The sequence below is a fragment of the Meleagris gallopavo genome, chromosome 3 (genome assembly GCF_000146605.3).
Source record: "Meleagris gallopavo isolate NT-WF06-2002-E0010 breed Aviagen turkey brand Nicholas breeding stock chromosome 3, Turkey_5.1, whole genome shotgun sequence".
Classification (NCBI taxonomy): Eukaryota; Metazoa; Chordata; class Aves; order Galliformes; family Phasianidae; genus Meleagris; species Meleagris gallopavo.
Window position 1 is genome coordinate 89776806 of NC_015013.2, and position 21617 is coordinate 89798422.

Here is a 21617-nt window from a genome sequence, read left to right on the forward strand (position 1 = left end):
CTTGAAATGAAAGATAAGCTAGACAGTTATTGCTAATATTTCCCATAATGTTCTGGCAGCATAAAGAAGATAAAATCTGTGTTACATCATCTCACTGGAATGATGTCTTCTAAATTTTTTTGGAGGCTCTGTAGAAGCTTTCTATCACATCCTCTAAGGGGCAAGTTGCATGGACCTAATCAAACTCCACTGAAATCAGACACCAGGCCATGGAAGAACACTGTATGTATAAGAACACAGAAACCTCTAGGTATGTTCACCTATCAATCCCAGCATTGTTAGCAGTGTAGAGTATTGAAAGGGCCACCAGTTTTCTGTAATAATACAAAAGAGACCTTACAGTCATGTGGACAAAAGTTTAAGAATGCTGTCTAATGTGCAATCATCAATCTAAGCTTAAGAAGCACAATACTGGTATGCTGTCATATTCAGTATAGTCAGGATTAAAAAAAAGAATGGAATTATGAGACTTTGAAATAAGCACTATTCTTTTGTTGTACTTCTTTGTATACACTGCGTACATACACGCATGCATTAAGTATGTATATATGTATAAAATGGCCTCTCAGTAACTTCAAAAATTTTCAATGTGTAGACTCATGAAAATTTTCTAAAAGAGTAACAGATCGCTACAGAATTCACTGAAGACTGCTGATATTTGGGGATTGTTTTCCTTCCTTGCGTTTCACATACTCCATGGAAGTCAGTGGCTTCAGATCAAAACCACTGCATTGTATAAAAGCTTAACCTAAAAGTCTCAGTATGTTTAACACTGTGTAAATAGTTTACCAAGGAAGAAGGATGCTGACAAATAGGTTTAGCTGGCACTAAAATTTTGAGGCTGAAAAGCCATAAAGACTTCCAAAACCAAGATGTGGATACCAGAAGTTCTTGATTCCTGACACAGAATTTATCTTTAACTGAGTAAATTCAGCTTCTAGCTTTAAAATGTTAATTTTTAAAAGGAAAACAAAGAAAAAAAACCAACAATAGTATCCACCTATTCAAATATTACAGCAATATTTAATGTTTACAAAAATTGTCACTATTGAAATGCACCATGTAATTCTTTCTATTTAATTTGTGTCACTTTTGAAGGGCAGAAGATGATCTTTAAGTGAAATATACCTACCTGATTTCACATGATCTTAGTCTCAGCTTTTTGTATATTCCTACTTATTCCTTTCTATTTCAAAACATGCCTAAACTAGATCATCTTCACTTCTATTTGCTAGCAACTCTTTTCTTGAACTAATTTTATGTAATTTTCCCACTTTTCTTTTTCAGAACGCAGCAAGTTTTATCCTGTGTGTGTACAAATATTTCCCTGGGGGTTCCTCCTATTTCAGAAATCTACATCACTTTATCTTAGATCTCTGTTGACAATCTTGACATCTGGAACCAACTTTGTCACTTTTTATGTTCATTTCCTTCATTATACAAGGTTGGTCAGTTATGTTTCTAAACAAATTACACTTTCAGTAAAAAAAAAAAATAGGTCTTCCTTCCAGACAAAAATATTTTTTTTTTGTAAAAAGCTGCTGTGACATTGAAAATTTATTAAAATGGTATGAAAAATTATAGAAATTTATTGAAATTTGTCATTTAAAATGCTGGTAACTTTTAATTTAAAAAAAATGCAAAATAGAAAAGTGAAAAATGGGTTATTTTCCACACTCTTAAAAAGAACTCTGATATCATTGTATTAATAAATTCTTACATGTTTTAACAAGCGGTAACCATAAAATAATTAGGATTGCACATGGCACTACAGATGGGCATTAGTAAAACCTTCTTAGAGCACTGCAGAGGAAGCCTTATGTTTTTGAGCTTTCCGTAATCCTTCCTGCTCTTGGTCACTGATCCATTTCCATTGGATTATTTTCACAGGGGCATTACTGGTCAAATTTCGAATTTCAGGGTCAGAATGATATACAGAAACAATTATCTTGGGGTAAATGTATTTGGATACAAATGTAAAAGTAAAAAAATTAACTCTAAGATTATAATGACGAGCACAATAATGGTATTTTATAAATGTAAACAGGAGAAGTCTTAACAGATGCCACTGTTATTTCACAAGTAATCCAATAGTCTCTTACCAGTTTGGCAGCTTCTAATTTGAACAGAAGTCCAGCTAATTTAAGGGTTTCTTAAAAAAGACAAATATCAAGATTTTTTTTCATTCTATGTTAAATATTTCCCCCCTTTCCATGATATGAATATGTGCATGTTACAAATAATTATGAATAATGAAATCTTTTTTTTTTTTTTTTTGACAAATGGAAACATTGAAATTTTCATGAATGTTGACTTTTCAGTTCATCATAAAGGAGGTTTTAACCTGAGTTCATATACGTTTCTTTCCTCTTGTGTTAATCATCCCAAAGTGCTACAGATGTGTTTGTTAATACATAAATAAGCATTAAATCAAGAACAGCTAAGTTCCTGGGTTAGTATTTGAGAGAAATTGCAAACACGTTGGTCACACCTCATTTAGATAATTAACTATCTATATTCTGATTCTCTCATTCGGAATTCACCCATGTCTTTATGTAGACAAACGACATAAAAACTGAAAAAGAATTTGTTTCTTCCAAAAGCACCAATATTTGGAAGCCTGAATGCCTTAAAGCCATAGCACTTTATTTTCTGGAAACAGAAATGGAAATGGAGAGTCTGAAAGTCCCACCTGATCTCATTTCTAATACTAGAAGCTTTTGGCTAAGGGATTCTCCTCCATTCAATGAAATGGTTTGTTTCAGTTACCCCACACTTCAGGCACTATTTGAAGTAGTTGAGTCCTGCCACGAGGAAAAATTTCTCCAGGAAAAGTTCAGAGTCCAGCACAGCAATGTGGGCAGCTCGGCCTATCAATGTGTTGGCGGTGTTTGGTAGAGCATGGAACACGTTGTGTCTGATCAAAGTGCAGTCCTTTGCCCCAATTAAAGGCTGAAGTAGATTGTTAATCATTTCTGCATAAACAGGACCTGCAAAAGATTTTAGATGTTACACCTACGTGCCAAAGATGTCAGACCTCCTCTTTCTTTCCATGTCATATAAAGACAGTCTCAGTGGAAAATGGAAATGAGGACAAAACGCAATAGAAACACTTTATTACAAAGATTTGCCAAGTAACAGCATGTTACAAATGTCATTCTTCATTGTCTATCTATTCTGTCTATTAGGGTAGTCTAATAAAGCCCCTAGCACAAAGAGTGGGACACATCTCTCAGTCCTATTTCTCCTGAGATGGACGGAAATACTCCCGTTTCCCTGGGGAAGAGGGTTGGACTAATGCTGTCTGTGAAACTGAATGCAAAAGGGTCTGGTAAGACATAGAGTCCTATTCAGGTTTCTCTGGGGAATGTGATGCAGGAAGATCATCATTCTGCAGACAGCTCAGGAGTTTATAGGGCAACAACAACAGCTCAGAAAACTTGTACTCATGAACATACATTGACTGTAGATCTGGCATATACTAGACCAAAGATGTCCCTGGTACATATCTGGGGTAAAAAAGAAAGAACTGTGTGAAGGCAACCATGTTGACTTTTGGGTATCTCTACTTCCAAGGAGTACTGCAATTTCTAGTTAATCATACATGTGAAACATGTATAAAGTTATACTGAACTTTATTTCTGGAATTAGTATCAGACTGAAACAATGGAACATTCTATAAAAGAGGGAAACTGTAAGTAACAAAGGCAATACTAGGAACAGTGCACAGCTGTGCTCACAGGAGAGCTAGGCACCTGGTGGATTGAGTCCTGATGTGCTTTGCATGATTTTATTCCAAACCAATACGATTTTAGATCTCTCAAATTACATGGCAATCACCCAAACACTACTGAAAACAAAGAGAAAACTCATTAACTTAGGATGTGCTGAGAGAGATTTCACTGTATGAGACAATACTAATAATTCAGTAAACTAAAGAGGAGCATTGTTAAGAACTAGATCTATTTTCATCAGTTTAAAAAAAAAATAGGATGGCAAGGGAAAGAATCAATAAGAAATCTTTGATCACAACCTAATTGAAATTTATATTCATCAAGCAAATAACGTCATTAAAAGCTTTTCTTTATTTTAGTAATTTCCTGTGGAAAAACAACACTTTCTTCCTTATGAAATATGCATCTGAGTTTTGATCACTGATGAAATACTCTTGTGATACAACAAACTCAGTTACACAAAAACACTACTTCTCAACAGCTTTGCAAATACAGAAACATAAACATACCTGTATGCCTGTCTTTGAGTGCATTTTTGCACATTTCTATTCTTGCTGAATGAAAGGGTACATATCTGTCTTGGGGTGAAGCCACTAATACAACATTTTTAAAGTACTGAAGACCTGTAATAAACAAATGCATTGAATACATTTATCATAGAATCATAGAATCCAATATGGAATCATAGAAGCCATTCCAACTCCCTTGCTGCGAACAAGGTTGCCAACCATTAAAACAGACTCTCTATCAGACTGCCAAGGGCACAATCCAATCTGGCCTTGAATGCATCCTGAGATGGGTCATTCACAACTTCTTTGGTCCAGCACAATGATGGGCAGTACAAACACATTTGTGTTAAATAACACTTTAAAATCTATACTGCAAAATAGTTAAAGAACAATTAAAACATAAAGCACAAACTAAAATTCATAAGGATAGCTTTAAAACGATTTATCCTCCTTTTGTGAGCTATTTAATACTTACCAGTGTGCATATAAGTTAATTACATATCAACAATAACAAAAAAAACAACCAAAAAAACCACCACCAACAACAACAAAAAAAGCAAGAACTGTCTTGGTTTCAAATAGTGATTGATTAGAATCTTCACTTTGCAAATATTTATGCCTGTAAATACTGGAAACACATGTGTACTTACAATTCACATAATTGGGGATGACATTCAAAAAATAACACAAAAAAAACCAACAACCCAATAGCTAGTAAAATAGAAAAAAAAAAAAAAGAATTGAAAGAGAGAGAGAGGAAATAGGTCACTTTCACTGTTAAGACATCACACTATTTCATCAGTATGGAAAAAGCCTTGGGATTCAGTCACAAATACATATGATGGTACATGGACTCAAAACCATAAATTCTCCCTCTTCTCTGGAGGCAATAGGGCTGCCACTGGCTACAGAAAAATGTTCCTGCTGCTTGCTCTGTATGTGGTTTCTCGAGGCCTCCAACACCCTCATTCAGGGGAAAACTTGGAGAATGAACACATGATGGAGGCTGGTAGGTCAGAGATTATTCTGAACACAGGAGGGCTGCGTTTGACCTTCATCCTTCCCTTCTCCTTATAGAAATTAGGTCCAGAACCGATTCCTCGGCTTTCTAGATTTCATAGAAAAGTTGACCATCACCACCACAGGAGAGCTCTGCCAACTCCCTTTACTAAATATGACTGAGACCACCATTTTCTTCCTGTGTAATCAAACCAATTTTGTTTGTAGCTTTTGCTTTGGAGAAAGATGTAGGTGAAGCATCACTGAGTTTTACCATAACTAAAATCTTATGTGAAGTGGCTCAATAGAGAATAATGTTTTTCACTTTCAGACAAGCATAAGGAACATTAATTAGATCATATACTTTGTTCAGAAAATTATTAAACAGCTCCATGTCTGTCAGAAAAAAAAAAAATTAAGAAATTGTACTCATCTTACACAGTTTTCATTTTCTAACAGCAATATAATGGAGTGCAAAAAAAGAAATAAAATTAAGTACCAGTTAGTGACACTCCATGTAGAAAGAAGGTTCTGAGAACATGAATACTGTCTCTATTTTTGCAGCTTTGGTATCTAATCTGGAACTGGGAGCAAGACAGGTGAATTGTTTTGTTTTGTTATTTTTTTTAGTAAAACTTAAAATGCCAATAAATGCCTTGGTAACTCAATGTCTAAATTCTGTTAAGAAAGTAGAAATTGTTGTTTCATTTTGTGAAACAGCTTTTTTTTTTCTTTTAAAAATGGAATAGTACTCAAAACAAATGATTAAGTAACAGTAGAAACAAAAATTGTAGAAACAAAATCAATAAATGCATACTTTGCACAAGTTTGCTCATATGCAACATTAAAAATAACACTTAGAGGGATACATTTGCCTGAACAGAAGGATTATGCTAAGTTTCTTTTCTTAGGGAAAGCATAATTTATTTCATTTATTCATGGTAGACCAAAGAAGGGGTAATATGATCTCTGTGCAGACAACATTTTTGCATTGTGAGGCCATATGTCTCACTCTGCAGTATAGAGGTGTCACAGTAGACATGAATAAAATTTGCTCTTCATTTCACAGCACCTATTTCCTAGAGATAAGCAATGTTAAATTTTAAAAATAATAAAAAAGAAGAAAAAATGATTTGCATCTATTAAAATTAATTAAGTGATGGTGGCCTGTTATTTCTTGCTTGAAGAATATGAAATTAGGCGCAGGCTTGCTTCATCCTGGAGACTTTAATTGGGCACTAACTGTTTGGCAACTATATTCATTTATATCTGTGCAGAAATAAGGCACAAATAAAACAGATATTAAAGTTAGAAAGAGTTGTCCTTCTCAAAAGCCAGAACATTTAAATAAAGATGTATGTAATAGCATGCATATTTTTTACTCCTTGGAGGACACAGCAATCTAGCAGAATCCTTTGGAATAATTCCCAACATCTGCACAATTACATTAAGCCTCACTCACCTGTTTTTTGGCTGAGCTGGTAAAGGAAACACTTGCGCAGATCTGCATTGTCCCTGAAGGTCAACTGCAAAAGTGACCCTGATTTTTTCAATTTCTGCATGAGCCATAGACCTGCAATGAAAATTTGACTATATTTTTACCTTTTTGCTAATTATCAACCAAAGGGATTAAAGATACATGCCTTCAATAATAAAGTGAATTCAGTAAGGTTAGCACTTTAACTACTTATTTTATGTCTCTGTTTCCTCCTGAATTGCTAATAAACAAGGAGAAAAGTCTAGGTGTGTCATTTGGACCGTCCAGTGTTGTGGTGACATAAACATCCAGGAAGGCTAAACACTGGGACATTCAGTTCTCACACTACGGTCTTTTTTTCAGCTTTGGAGATGCCTCTATCCATTGTCAGTACAAAAAGAAGTGGAAGAACACAGAGGAAGCGAGTTCTTCTTTCGTTACTCTACACCTATGGATTTTCCAGAGAGCAGTCTTAAACCATGCATAGGTGCCCTCCCATTAACTCTTACCTGTACTAACCAAAGTACTGTTGTTGTAAAGGGTTCCAAGGTGAGGCCCAGAGAGGGACAGGAAGGTATGCAACTTGTTGAGGTAATAGCGAAACCTGGGGCGAGTTAGTACAGATCGGATGATGACATTACCAAGGGAATGTCCAATAAAACTGTTGGGAAAGACCAGAATAATATAAATACAAAAAAACACGCATATGATATTTAAAGTAAGTATAGGGGAAACATAAATTGCTTTCAATTGGCCTCTATCGGGGCTTTTAGTAGTATAATTTAGCTGTTGTTTTATATTTTGTTAAGCCTCATTACTACTCTCTACCACCTATTACAATGTAAAAATTCAGCTCACTGACCTCAATGGCATTTGACATAGGACAGTTTTGGAAAAGCTAATTTTACTGAATGACGCTCATGGCCACAGATAGCTACAGACAATTCAGTCAGAATGCTTACCTTATTCGGGATATGGAGAGGTTATACAACTGAATATGCTGAATAATTTCATCCAACAATCGGTCAGTCATTGTATCAAAATCAGCAAAAGTATCAGTCTGGTGAAAAAAAGGTTTGAGTAGGTGAATCAAAAGCTATTGCAGCATACATATATCCCAGGCTATTGTTATTTTCAAAATAAACCATAAGCACAAAAGTAATAACTATTCCAAATTTTATATACGAATGCTCAATGGGGTCAGAATTTTTCTCAGTTTCCTGACCTTCTAAAAACTTAAGTTCTTTGAAAACAATTGTGAAATTTCACTTTCAGTTTATTAGAAAAATATTCCAGGCAACATTGCATACTTACTCAAGTATTTCTCACATCACCAGAAACAACTGGTTACTATCGATCACATGGCTGTCAGTACAGCCTGTGTGGAAATTCACTTTCTTCACTGAGCTCTCAGGTGAGGTAAAGCAAAATCTTTTGTCAGAGTTTATTTGACCCTATTTTGTGTTTCTAGCTTCAGACACATAACATGAGTATTAAATTACGAACACGATTAATCCTACACTTCCTTCATGGGAAGTGGAAATAGGACCCTGTAGAAGACAGTATGTTAAGGGGTTAAATCACTTTCCGTGGTTGCTTCTGTTTTCTCCAATGACAATGCCTCTAACTTAGGCATGATAATATTAGCCTGGGCCTATAATTTGTTAACAGTAAGTCTAACAATATCAGGCTGAGTGATTTCTCCTTCTCTGAAAATATTCACAACCCATCTGAATATCTACCTGTGCATCCTGCTGTGGGGGACCTGCTTTGCAGGAGGATTGGACTCGATGATCTCTAGAGGTCCCTTCCAAACCCTATAATTATGTGATTCTGTTTCATAATTAAGGCTTGAAGTGGCCTGATTTAATAGTGGTGAGAATTGCTAATGCTCAGCCTCTGAGCCATATTCTGCATAACAAAATAAAAGCTTTTGACATTTTAGAATTGAATCATAGATTACTATGATAAAATAATTTACAGAATATAGAAGGTTGGCTCTGAAAGTAATACATCCTATCTTATTATGTTGGTCCACAATGTCAGAGGCAGATGTTGGTGATATGGTAGTAGAGGTTGAAGCTCTGTTCTGCTACATTTTGTTGCTGTGTGACAGATGGCAGCAGAGAGGCAGTCTGACAGAATGGCACCTGACATGGAAGTCAGTGTGTATGAAACAAAGGTGTGTCACTGATTTCCTTCATGTGGAAAAAATTGCACCGATTGATATTCATGGATGCTTACTGATTTTTTATGGAGAATAAACAGTAGATGTGAACACAGTGAGTCGGTGGGTGGTATGTTTCAGAAGTGGTGACAGCAGGTCACCTCTGCTGTTGCATATTTTTATAGGCACAGTATGCAGGCTTCTGTTCATCGCTGGTGAAAATGCATAGCTATGCTGGTGACTATAAAGAAAAATGGTGTTTTGTACCTGAGAATTTGGTCTATCAAATAGTGTCATCGTGTTCTTTGTATCTGTTGTGGTTTCCATGAAAATAAATAGGAAGCATTACTTTCGGAGCAACCTACATGCATTACACATACATGGCTGATGTTGATGCTAAGGATGTGATCACAAAATTATTATGCCATTTAATGAAATGTTGTGTGAATGTTGTGTGTTGGATATTCAACAATATCAATAAAAAGACAATGAGTGCCAGAGAGAGACTTAAACAATTTGTTGCTTCCAACAGTAGTAACAATTGTGATACAAAAAAAAAAAAATAATATATATATATATATATATATAGTTTGATCTACACATTTACAGGCAAATCTTATTCAGAACTGTGTCATCTGGCAAACCAACAGGACTCTAAATCAAATAACTAACGAGTTGCCACAGAAACAATCATCAAATATTGGAGCAGCTATTCAGAGCAAACATATCTAGTAATTAATGCTTTTGTGACACAACCCGTCTTGCTAATTGCAACTCTAGCAAAAGAAAACATGAGCATATTCACTTTGCAATACTGCATTAAAATAAACGTTCACATAAACTACAAACAGTCCACTAACCTCCTGCCTGTTTGTTTAGTCTGCACTGATAATTAATGATTTCTTCTCAGGCTCATCATCCCAAATCTTTCAGGTTGTTTAAAAGTGGAAAAATACCAGCTTGGACATTAATCACAACTAAAACACATCAAAAGTCATATTTCACCAGGTTATATATCTATCCTTCAGTATCTTCAGTATCTCAGCCTAACTGAGCTTGTCAAGTAGAGGAGTGCCTAAAAAAAGGTGGCTTGACTTTTCCTCTCTTAAGGAAAATTCAGCTAAACGTTTGATTTTGTGGGTCATTTTCAGAATGGTTCCCAGAGCAGGGAAAAAAGGTGACTGGATCTTTAAAGAATCAATTTTAATTTAAATAAATAAATAAATAAAAAGCCAAAAAACATTGTATTTCCAGTGCTATAGGAACTTTCTTATCTTTTCACACTGTAGGATTGAAAGTACCAATTATGACCTCAGGATAATGATAATGTTCATTGAAGGCAGCAAATTCATAGACCAACACAAACTTAATCACTTGTAAGTATAAAAGCTATTGAGTAAAGGGTGGAAAGTTTTGACTCAAGTTTCTCAGCTCATCTTAAATCATAATAATGTCTCTGATCCAGCAATGGAAATCCTTATCTTATGCATAAATGTAAGCCTCTGTATCATAAATATGAGTTCACTGCAAAGCAGAGTGTTGCATTTATTTTTGTTGCTCTGCTTGGACGGGCACTGCATTTTCCTGAAAGATATTTCTTTATCATTTAAGAATATAAATATCACAAATATTCTAACAGGTGAAACAATGGTTGATGCACCAAAAGAAGCTGACAACACCTTCTGGATATTTTACATCCTCCAGAGAATTTAACATCATTAAACGTTGCTTTCTGTTGGTGTTGTGTCACTCAGCATCCAACAGCAGAGGTTGAAAGGTTTCAAACTCACAAGATAAATCAATTTTCTTTGTGTAGGTTCTAGTCTTTTAAGTAATAACCTAATTCCTTTTGACTTCAATGCTCTAAATATTTCCAAATGGTTCAATCTCCCTACCATCTTACACAAGAACAGGTGTTTGAGCTCAATCCTACTAAAACTCATTGAATTCCCCATTTCTATTGCTTAATCCAGCTTGTGAAAGCCTTCCTGAAGGCCATGTTTCAGCAACACCAACAGCTTGTAGGAGATCTAATGGAAGACAAAATTTAGCTCTGTACTACCTGATTTCTTTCAGACATTAGGAAGTCCAGTTTTCCACTAGGGAGTCCCAGTTCTATAAAAGTCTTTACCAGCCGGAGATCTGCACTGTTACCTAGAAACAAATGACACTTTATAAGATGTAATTTGACAGAAAAAATAATCGAGACTTGATTTAATGCGTTTATCTTCTAGTATACTTTTGCACCAGGAAGCCATGACAGCTTACCACACAATAGGGTCATGCATTGAAATAATAGGAGAGCAAGAACATTGTCTTCTGTGCAAGGACGGCTGGACCTCACCTCCTGCTTTTGGGCACTGCATGAGCTGCACAAGTAGTGTGGAGGACAGGGCAAAGATCGAGCTCAGAATAACTTAGTCCCCTATTTTCTGAACAGTGTAGATAAGACAAGGGGTCATGAAAAGGTAGATGTCTGTGCCTTGCGATTTGCACCAAGTGATAATAGACCTTCAAGGGTCCTTGGCACCTGTGTTTGAGTATAAGGATGGGTAATCACATGCAGAATAGCCTGCCTCTCTGTACTTGCAATTAAACCTGGTTCTGAAATGTGGTCTTAAAATATTTTGGAAGATGACCAAAATGCCCCAACTTCGTACTAGACAATTTCTGAGTTATTCTGAACTATTTTACTGGAAAAGGATTTACTTTTTATGAGAAATACATTGCTGCCATTGGGATTTTGAATGGCAAACATGCCTGCATAAATCAGGGAGAATTTCACGCTTCTGAGGCTTGGTCCCTCCTTCTCTGTAGTCTCAACATTAACACCTGTACCTAGCCCACTGAAATCAATAACTTTAAGAAAAGTTTCAACTTTAACATATCCATTTTCTGCTTGGAAAGTATTCAAAATATTCCAGGCCAGCCTTCCACTACAGTGAATATGTGTTATTCTTCAACATTCTAAAGCCAGCAAAAATCTTTTTTACAACATTGTATACTTTGTTAAGTAATGCTTTCATCCTGGTGTCATAAACAACCAGATAAACAACTGGCTAAACAACCAGATATCTCCAAAAAAACATGAAGAGTTACTGTAATATACTCATACTGTACACTGAAGGACTGATGTAATTTGGTGCAGAATTCTGCCTAAATAGACAAAAATATGCTGCAGTACTCATTTGTTAAATACTTAATATTCTCCCAGACTCTTTATTATAATAACTTAAAAAAGCTAAACTCTAAGATAAATGTTCTTTCACATTTCCTGTAGATCTGCATTTTTCACTGTTGCTTACACCAGAATGACTTTTACACACAGCTGTTGCTCCTGGTCTTACCATCCAATCCATGGACACAGACAACCAGGTGAATTCCATCTTCCAAATTTTCTTCCTCTTCCTCTGGTGGAAAATATGGGATATCAGAAGCTAGTACAGATAAGTCACTGTACAGAAATCCTTCAATCTTCATTTCTTTTTTAAATTTTTCTTTGGCCTGATAAAAACTGGAGAATACATTAATTAATCACAGTAGAACTGGGTATTCAATAGCCAACCCTCAAACTAGAAATGAGAAGGTTCTATTCTGATTGGGAGAAATCAGGGTGTAGAGAAGATAATAGGCTAAGAAAGAGAAGGGGAAAAAAAGAATCTATTCTCCAGGTACCGTGAACATCCATTCTCCCATTTTCCAGTTTCAGAAACTGAAGCTAATCCCTACAACCCATCTGTGATCCCCCTTCATAGCTTAGTTAATTGGTAAAATTAAGCAGAAGAGAAAAACAAGCTATGGCACTGCAATTATATAGGATCAATATTCACGTCTGGCTAACCATGACCTCATAATGGAGGGCAAAATCTTAAAGACTATATACACATCCAAATCTCACTCATTTCCATGAGGTTTAAGGACCTAACTTCTCTGAAGATCTTGGGTCTCTCTGTCTTTCTGTGTCTCCTATCTACTTAGACTATTTATTATGTATAAATCATATGTCTTTTGGATTGCTTAGACTATAATTTCTCAGGTAGTAACTGTCTCTGAATACAAGTTTTCATTATCACAGAATCATTAAGGTTGGAAAAGACCTTTAAGATCGTCTAGTCCAACTGGCCATGTACTACCAATATTGCCCACTAAACCATGTTCGTAAGTATTACACCAACCTTTTCTTTAAATATATCCAGGGAAAGTGATTCTACCATCTCCCTGGGCAACTTGTTCCAATACCTCACCACTCTTTCTGAGAAGAAATTTTTCCCAGTATCTCACCTGAACTCCCCTGGCACAACTTGAGGCCATTACCTCATATCCTATTGCTGTTTCCTGAGAGAAAAGGCTGACGCTCCCCTCATCACAACCCATTTCCATACTAGGGTCCTGAAATTTTTCAAGGTGTCATGATATGACAGCAACATTGACTAATTAATCAGACATTCTTACTTCAGCATCCTTTCATTGGCCTCTTCATCCACCTCATTTGAATGGGAAGAAACAACTCCAAAAGAGCCCAGAGGCTGACGTGTGATGGGAAATGCAGCCTGCTTTGCAGAGAAGCCAACCATCGCAGGGGTCTCTTTGAGCACAGAAGAAAAGGGAAGACATGTGGCCGTGCAAGAGACAGAGAGGTTAACTACATCAACAGCCTTTCTGCTTTCCAGTGTTACCCCATCCATTGTAACTGAGTGAAACCCAGTGCCATTAGCTACAAGTTTCTGCCCTTGGTTGTCAAGTTCCTGAGGATATTTGTCCTGGCAGGATTCTGCAGCAGGATCTGCTGAGGCAAGTGAGTCGTTGAGCTCAATTTCCTGTAACCCCTGCATTTCTGCATACACCAGCAGGCTCTCATCAGCAAGAAAGCTATTGCATTCTTCTTGCATTGAGCCAAATTCTGTTGAAGTTTCTGAAGGACCTGAAACAGGATTACAGATATGTGGAACCAGCTTTATGCTTTGTGAGAAACTGTCCTCTCCTGTTTTTCTCACATTGATGTACAAGTTTTGTTCTATTTTTAAGCTGTCCGGCTTAGATGTATCCTTTGGATCTGTAATGTACTTATCAAACTCGTCTATGCTTTTGTCCAAGTAATTATTAGCCCTTGGTGTTTTTAAGCTGCACCCATCATTGCTTTCCAGTGATTGACATTCAGAGTCATTATCTCTGAGAGGATTACATGCAGGTGGTTTTGCACATTCCAAACTGCAGTAAGTCTCTGAGAAATCTTCCTTTGCCTCCCTTTGTAGTTCTATGTTGTCATTTCTGTTTTTGGCAGAGGGTTTGGGAGGTTCTCTTGGTTCTAGCTGCCCACTTTTAGTGGTGAGCTGACACATAGAAAAATCGATCATTGATTGCCCATCTCCATTCTCTGTTTCCCTGCAGCTTTTTAAATATCCTCCTGAGTCTCGTGAGGTTGCTTCAATGTGTTTAGATATGTCCACCTCCTCCAAAGGCTCCTCTGGGCTACTGATCTGAGGAGCTGAGACAGATTTAGTCAGTTTGGTAAGCTCCACTTCTCTCTCTTCTTCCTCAAAGGGCAAAGAGCTAATGGATGTGAGAGACGCTTGTATCCCGCTGGGCAGGCTGGTATTGCTTTCTGTGTGCCCACCCTCCAGGGAATTCCGGTGGATGGCATGTCTCCGTACCAAGTGGTGCAGGATCTCTCGATCACTGGGCAGTTCCAGAGCCCGGCTCCGAGCATCAGACCACGCCACTGAACTTGGTTCACTTTCGATGCCCGAATCTGATATAATAGAGGAGGATCTCTTTATGACCCCTGACATCAGGGTAAATTCTTCACACTCCTCAGTTCGTTGCTCCTTTGCAAACAACTTCACCTCCAAGCTGTGGGAGGGCAAAGCTTTCAAAACAGGCTGCAGAGGCTTGCTATCTGCATCTGGTATTCTTTCAAGCCTGGTGAATTCACTCAGTGCAAGCTCAGAACTGAAATTATTCTCAGGATGACCAGATTCAGTCATTTTATGTATTTCAGTCCTGCCTTCCAAGCCATCAGTTCCGCATGCCCCACACTCAATCTGAGCACTGACAATCAACACGGGCTCACTTTTGTGGGCACCCTTATTGCTAGATTTCTTCTCTTCAGAGGTAATACCCACTGAATGCCTACTGTCTCTTAATAAAACTTCCTTGCATGTTTTAGACTCTTCTGATATGCATTCTGTATTGCTTAGCTCTGAGACAGAAGTAGTTTCCTTACTTGAAACATAAATGTTTTCAGGTATCTTTTGGCCTTCTTTGTTCGCTGTACATACCTGAGATGTGGAGTGCTGGTTTAAACTCTTGGCTGCAAAAGCAACACCTTTGGAATCACTATACAGGCAAGGATTCCCATTTATCCTGTCTGTGTGTATTAGCAAAGTACCTTTCCCAAAGTCTCCTTTCATTTCTACAGTGTCATCATTTGATGCAAGATTTTCCTTCTCATGTATTGTATCAATTTGAGTATTGGCAGGAGCCTCAAAATCTGGGAAAGAATCCAAATTCTGATCTGAAAGAAAGAAAAAAAAAGAATTTATATCTGCAACTTCCACTCAGCGCTACATACATATATGGGACTTGGAACAGTAATTGTAAGGCCTAGAAAAGTATGTATATTTATACTATATAAATTATATCTACATTAGAAATATATTACAAATGCAAATACCAGAGTTCATTTAACTGGAATTATAATCAGTAAACAAGTTAAAAGTAGACCAAAAAAGACAGAATTATACTGAGGGAACTATATTTTACTGATATTATCTAAACTGCTAGTTTCTAGCACTGATAAACTAATCAGAACGGCACTTTACGTTCTTACTGTTGTACCACATTATATGTAGGGTAGATCTTGTTTGTCAATCAGCTTATTACACAGTTGAATGGCTTAAACATTAGTAATTATGACTGTCAAAATTTAGGCAATTTGATAGCTCTGGAAGAGTGGAAATTCTGAATAAGAAGCTACATTTACTGGACTATGGTCGCTTATTTTATTAATATGTATTACCTCTCTGCTAATCTTAATAGTTGCTTAAAAAGAAAAAGGAAGCAAAAACTAAAAGTTTGTACTTCCGCGTTGCAGAACTAAATATTTTCTTAATGATAAATCTTAATGAAAAATCACCTAGGCACTCTAGGAGAAATTATTTTTAAGAAAAGCAGTACTGCCTTATGGGGACAGTGTTGGTCTTCACAGAAACTGTAAGGCTTTTTGTTCTGACTTTTCTTAACGCTAGATGTCACTCTGGGTATGAAATTTGTTGCTCTGTTTGTTAATGTAACAAAAATCCAATTTTTTTTTCTTTCTGGATTTTGCTTCCAGCCCTTTCAACTAAACACTGTGTTAAATGAAAAAAATGCGAAGTTACAGTAAATAATTTAAAGTTCAATATATATAAATAAAAAAAAAAAAAGGTGACTTCAGCTCTATTTTGTAGAGGATTATGCTATCATCCAAGTCAGAGCCAGTTCAAGATAGATGAGATCAAATACCTTGGGCTAGGGAAGTCAACATCCCCAGTTCCAGCTGTCTCATGAACACTCAGGATGTTTCACTCACCTTTGCAAGGCAAATCCATGTACCTATCTTCAAAAATAACAGGAAGAGTGTTCCAGTCCCCATCGATGTCTAGGCATTCTGCTGGCAGCGGGGGCATGTTGGTGAAGTACTCTGAATTACGAATTTCTGTAGAAATCTGTGCATGACTTTGGATCCTGGCAGCAAAATGCAAAAGAAATTGAGTGTTTGAGTGGTTAATGTGCTGTTTCTCAGTCACTCCTGCAAGCCAGGCAGCAAAGGCAGTTAATAGCAATGCTTTTCAATTGATATCAAGGCTATAAGCTTTACAGAATGGACAGGCAAGGTAGGAGGAGTTGAAGGGTTGCCTTCCAGATTAAGAAGTGGATGGACTGCAAGGAGATCCCTCTGAGAAACAGCCAGGAACAGGTTGAGAGCATGTGGGTTAAGACTAGGGATGAGACCAATAAAGGACAGCTGGTGGTCAGGGTCTACTACAGGCAACCTGATCAAGGGGAGTCTGTTGTCAAGTTCTTCTTGCTTCAGCTGCAAGAAGTGTTGTTCTCACAGGCTTTCGGCCTGATGGAGAATTACAACCACTCAGATATCTACTGAGAAAACAACACAGTGAGCTGCAATCCATCCAGGAGACTCCTGGAGTTCATTGATGATAACTTTCTGGATTGGGTATTGGACAGACCAGCCAACCACAGGTGAAGTATTACTGGACCTGGTGCTCATAAATGCAGAGGGGATAGTTAAAGGCATTATGACTGGAGGCAGCTTGACCTTGAGCTTGAGCAAGCATGCCCTGGCTGAGTTTGTGATCTTGAGGAGTGTGGGCCTGGCAAAGAATGGAGTCAGGACCACATTTTGGCAATTTTTCAGATTATCAATGGTAGGAGGCAGGTAATCACCATGTGCTAGTTAACTAGAAGAAACATTCTTTAGATGAAGAATTATTCAGACAAAATATTTGTAATTCAGTTGATCTGTCCTCATGCCAGCATGGAAAATTCCTACAACCAGACCAAAACAAACAAATAAATAAATAAATAAAAATTAAAAATTGTGCAAACCATCATATTGGCCTCATCTTTAGAACATAATTGTTGTTGACCACCATTGCTCTTACCAGATATTTTTTCCTCAGAGATAAGCGAGTTACTGGTTGCTAAAACATGACTCAGGGAAAAGTCAGAAACATCTAAATGCTCATTCTTGTTTGCATCAATATCTGGGTATTTGGAATTGAAACTTAGCACCATAATTAAGTTCTTATTGACACTAATAAATAGCACCAGCATTTATACTAAAGGCAATATGTAAAAAATTATAAATATTCTCTGAGACCATTCTCTGGCACAAGAAAAATGAATCATTAATACCAATAATTTTCTCTGTAAAGTATTGGGAGACTGTGTCACCTGCCATCCTGTGTGATACCCAGTCCATCTCAAATGGTATTTCTTGTTGTATTTGAGTAGTAAAAAACTGCCATGCATGTAGGTGTCTGGCCTAACACAGGTCAGGCTGGACAAGTCTCTGAGAAACCTGATGTATCTGTAGATGTCCCTGTCCATTGCAGGGAATTTGGACCAGATGGTCTTTAAAAATCTCTTCCAACTCAAATAATTATATGATTCTGTGATTCTAGGGACTTACAACCACAGTATGGGAGGCAAAAAAAAAATGTTTTTGTCTGGTAACAAGAAAAACAGAATTAGGGAAAAACTATGTTCATATTTGAAGTGTTTGTACAGTATCTGGCACACTGAAAGCTGACCTCATCTGAAGCCTCTCTGAACCCAATTAAAACTCCCTGCTGGCACCCCCGCCAGAAATAATACTCTGGCAGCCTTTCTACCAGAGAATTATTCTGCTTTTCTAATTGCACCACATGGTCCAATCAAAAGGAAAACAGGATTCTGACATGAAGCCTGTATAGACCAATTAATGAAATTTACTGCAATTGACCAATATTTAGCATTTGCTAAATAATTTTATTTTTTGTACTCCCTCACCTCGATAGTCACTGAGGAAAAATGATGCTTATCTACAGGAAATGGGTTAGCTCTGTGGTTGTTTGGAGAAATAAAAGCACTTCATGCAATTAGGCTTCCCTCTGTGCAGGGTTGTGTTTGCTTAGATAGGGCCATGAGTGATATTTGCCCTAACAACAGGGTCCTGACATAGGACTTTTCTTGTACACATCTCACTTGAAACGTGACTTAATGAGGACTAAGTGAACATAGCTGGGCCCTTGCAGCCATGACTCTGCTATAATTTGGCAAAACAAGGTAGCCTTGTATAACTAGTTCACTAATGAAGCCACAGAGCTTTCCTCCAGCACCAAATAGGCCTTAATGTTTCTAGTGATAGCTCTGAGAAAGTCATGTTCTACTTTGATCTTGGTTGGAAACAAATGTCTCACTTTAGCCCTGTCATCACGACAGAATTGGCCATCATGGCCTTTTAGCCACTTCTGAAAGACAGGCTTCTGTTTCTGTAATGTTGTATTTCTCCCATGTTCATGCAGATATCATCTGGACATCCCTCATTATTTTAAAATTCAAATCTGCAGAGCTTTCCTTGAACTTTGCTTTCAGGGTTCGAGTCATGAGCATTACCCATGCTGTACATTTGGGTTTATAGGCAGTAAGAGGTGTCAAGCAGAAGGAAGTAATTATCTTGCTCATGTTTCATAGCATATTCTTGCAAATGCAGCCCAGTGCAACATTTATTTTTCCAGATTGTTTTGCACTGTCAATTCTTGGTTGGACTAGATGACATTTTTTCCAACCTTAATCATTCTATGGTTCTATGATTCTTAATTGATTAATTATCAACCCTGAGCTCACATCACTCTTTCACTTCCTCTAGCTAATGTGGTGGTTGTCCTCATTTGGTGCTGCATCCAGTGAATGTTCACATCTCTGCAATGACCATATAATAAATCAAGGTTCTACAGTTAAAGATCTTCATTGCTATGGAAAGTAGGGATAGACAAAATATCAAAATAAATTCATGAATGCCTACACCCAAATATGTTACAAGGAAGAGTAGAAAACAAATTCATAAATGTTATTTTTTTGTTATTTTCCAACAGTTACCTCCTATTAAGATTTCTATTACTAAATCTTGTAGAGGAAGTTTATTAAATTTAATTGAACAAAGACATAAAAGACATTTCTGTCTGCCCTGATATTGGTGTTGTTGTAGATAAGCTCTAAGATATATGCATCCAATTGGGAAATAACAAGGGAAAGAGGATCTCCTACATCCTATCACTTGAATGCTCTTGCTACAGTGTTTTAGTCATTCCCTGAATCTGAAAGTAAATGCAAGAGAGGGAGTAAGAAGAAGAACTCTCTTATATGAATTATAAGAGTTTTAGAAGTAGTCATCTCTGAGGCATCATCTTACTTTGGACATTGCTTTCAGTGGATTTACTGCATGGAGCTAGAATAGACCTGGTGACTTCTCTCAAAACAACCCCGCCCATAAGCAGCAGAAAAAATCTCACTCTTTGTACAAAAATATATTAAGCAACTATATTTTCAGCTATATCAGTGGCAAGAGAGATTCAATCAGTTACTTACAGGCCTTCCTGAAACGTCAGCACTGCAAGTTTATTGTGTTCAGTGTAGAAGAAGGCTTCTGAGAATCTCCTTACCTGGAGAAGAAACACGGAAGTTAAACCTAAGATCTACTGAAAGGTGCCAGGAGCAATTAAGCTAAAATTAAGCTAAAAGCAGAGCAGTGACTGTCAGGACTAGATTCCTTAATGTTTCATTTGCTTTGCACCGCTCTGGTGTCAGAAAGAAAATAAAGAGCTCAACTCTGCTTTACTTTCCCATTCTAGTACAAAGCTGTTAGTGTTGTTGCATATCTTGCTGGAAGAACTGTCCCTTGACAGTAAACTAAGACTTTCTTTTGTGTGTCTTCCCACTACTTTCCTTAAAGCGTCAAATTTAACATTTTTCTCTGTAATATTAAAATGAGGAAGACTTCTTCCTTTCCCACTGTACAAATCGTAGCAGAAGTGGAGTGAGTTGACAAATTAGAAGAATTAAAAATTGAACATCTTTTCTATGGGAACAGTCACAATTCCCGAGATATTAAAGGAAGTTTTACACATCATCCCAGAAGAGAATAAGCCCTATAATGGTAGAAACATATCAGCATACATCACAGTATATACAAATGAGAGCTCTTCAGATCTCCTTAAGGACAGTAGATTGCATAATCAATTAAAAAAATGGTCACAGATTTGAAGATCTGGCAGAGGACAGAGTGCAAAATAAGCTATAAAAAATTCAGTATTGCTGTCTGATATGGAATAAATGTTGAGTTTCAGTCAATCCATCATAATGTGCATAGTAATGAACTATCGAGCTGCAGCCTATATGTTACTATGAAAATCTGTAAGAGCCATCTCTATTATGGTGTCAGAGAATGGCAGTGAAAACCACATCATAGGATCTCAGCATATCACTAAATCCCAGTCATACATCAACAAATGGCTTTTCTAATAAAAGAAGGACTAACACCCTTTAAAATACTGCGTTTTTTCCTATCTGGAGCTCTCAAACTGCTTTACATAACTGGGAAAGTACTATTGCACAGCTTACATGGAGAGAAACTGAAGTATGTGAGGATATGTAATTTGTCACAGGTCATGCCAGCAGTAGGCATCCATTGATACTGAAATTCACCTTGTTGAAGCTGGGGACCTGTCAAGTTGTGTTCTTTGGCTGATTCTGGACCTCTCAAAATGAAGGGAGACCAAGCCAAAATAATGAGGGGAGTCTCAACATTGTTCATATCTTCCCGAATTTTATGTCTCCCTTTTTCAGGCATTCACATTCTCTCAACTTCATTGATAATGGACCTCCAGTAATAAGTTTAACTTATTATAACTATCAGTATATAAGCTGGAATGCTAATACCTACACTCTAGACATCTAAAGCAAAGCAAGATGAATCCTATCATTTTCTGTATGCTTCTAATCTAATGATTAGATCAGCCTAGGAGCTCAGCTCAGCTGAAGTGATGAAAGTGATGCACATTCAATAACCAAAAAAGTCCTCATGGAAGGCACAGCACTTGCTCACTAATCAGGTAGGCAGATCTGACAAAGTCAGTTCAAAAGGCAATCATTTTTGTGCCTTTATTACAAAAAAAAATAATAATAATAAA

General features: G+C 37.0%; 1 protein-coding gene across 1 annotated transcript in view; it reads right to left on the reverse strand.

The window, feature by feature from the left end:
• Window positions 1-1512: 1512 nt before the first annotated feature.
• Window positions 1513-21617, reverse strand: part of FAM135B (family with sequence similarity 135 member B) — a 139194-nt gene continuing 119089 nt past the window's right edge. The window contains exons 2-11 of the mRNA XM_010709395.1: window positions 20017-20090; window positions 16457-16611; window positions 13339-15400; window positions 12234-12400; window positions 10949-11040; window positions 7682-7779; window positions 7229-7380; window positions 6705-6815; window positions 4244-4357; window positions 1513-2990 (exon numbers count right to left, since the gene is read on the reverse strand). Of these exons, the coding sequence (XP_010707697.1) occupies window positions 2785-2990; window positions 4244-4357; window positions 6705-6815; window positions 7229-7380; window positions 7682-7779; window positions 10949-11040; window positions 12234-12400; window positions 13339-15400; window positions 16457-16611; window positions 20017-20090 (3231 nt within the window). The 3' untranslated portion in view covers window positions 1513-2784. The remainder of the gene's footprint in view (window positions 2991-4243; window positions 4358-6704; window positions 6816-7228; window positions 7381-7681; window positions 7780-10948; window positions 11041-12233; window positions 12401-13338; window positions 15401-16456; window positions 16612-20016; window positions 20091-21617) is intronic.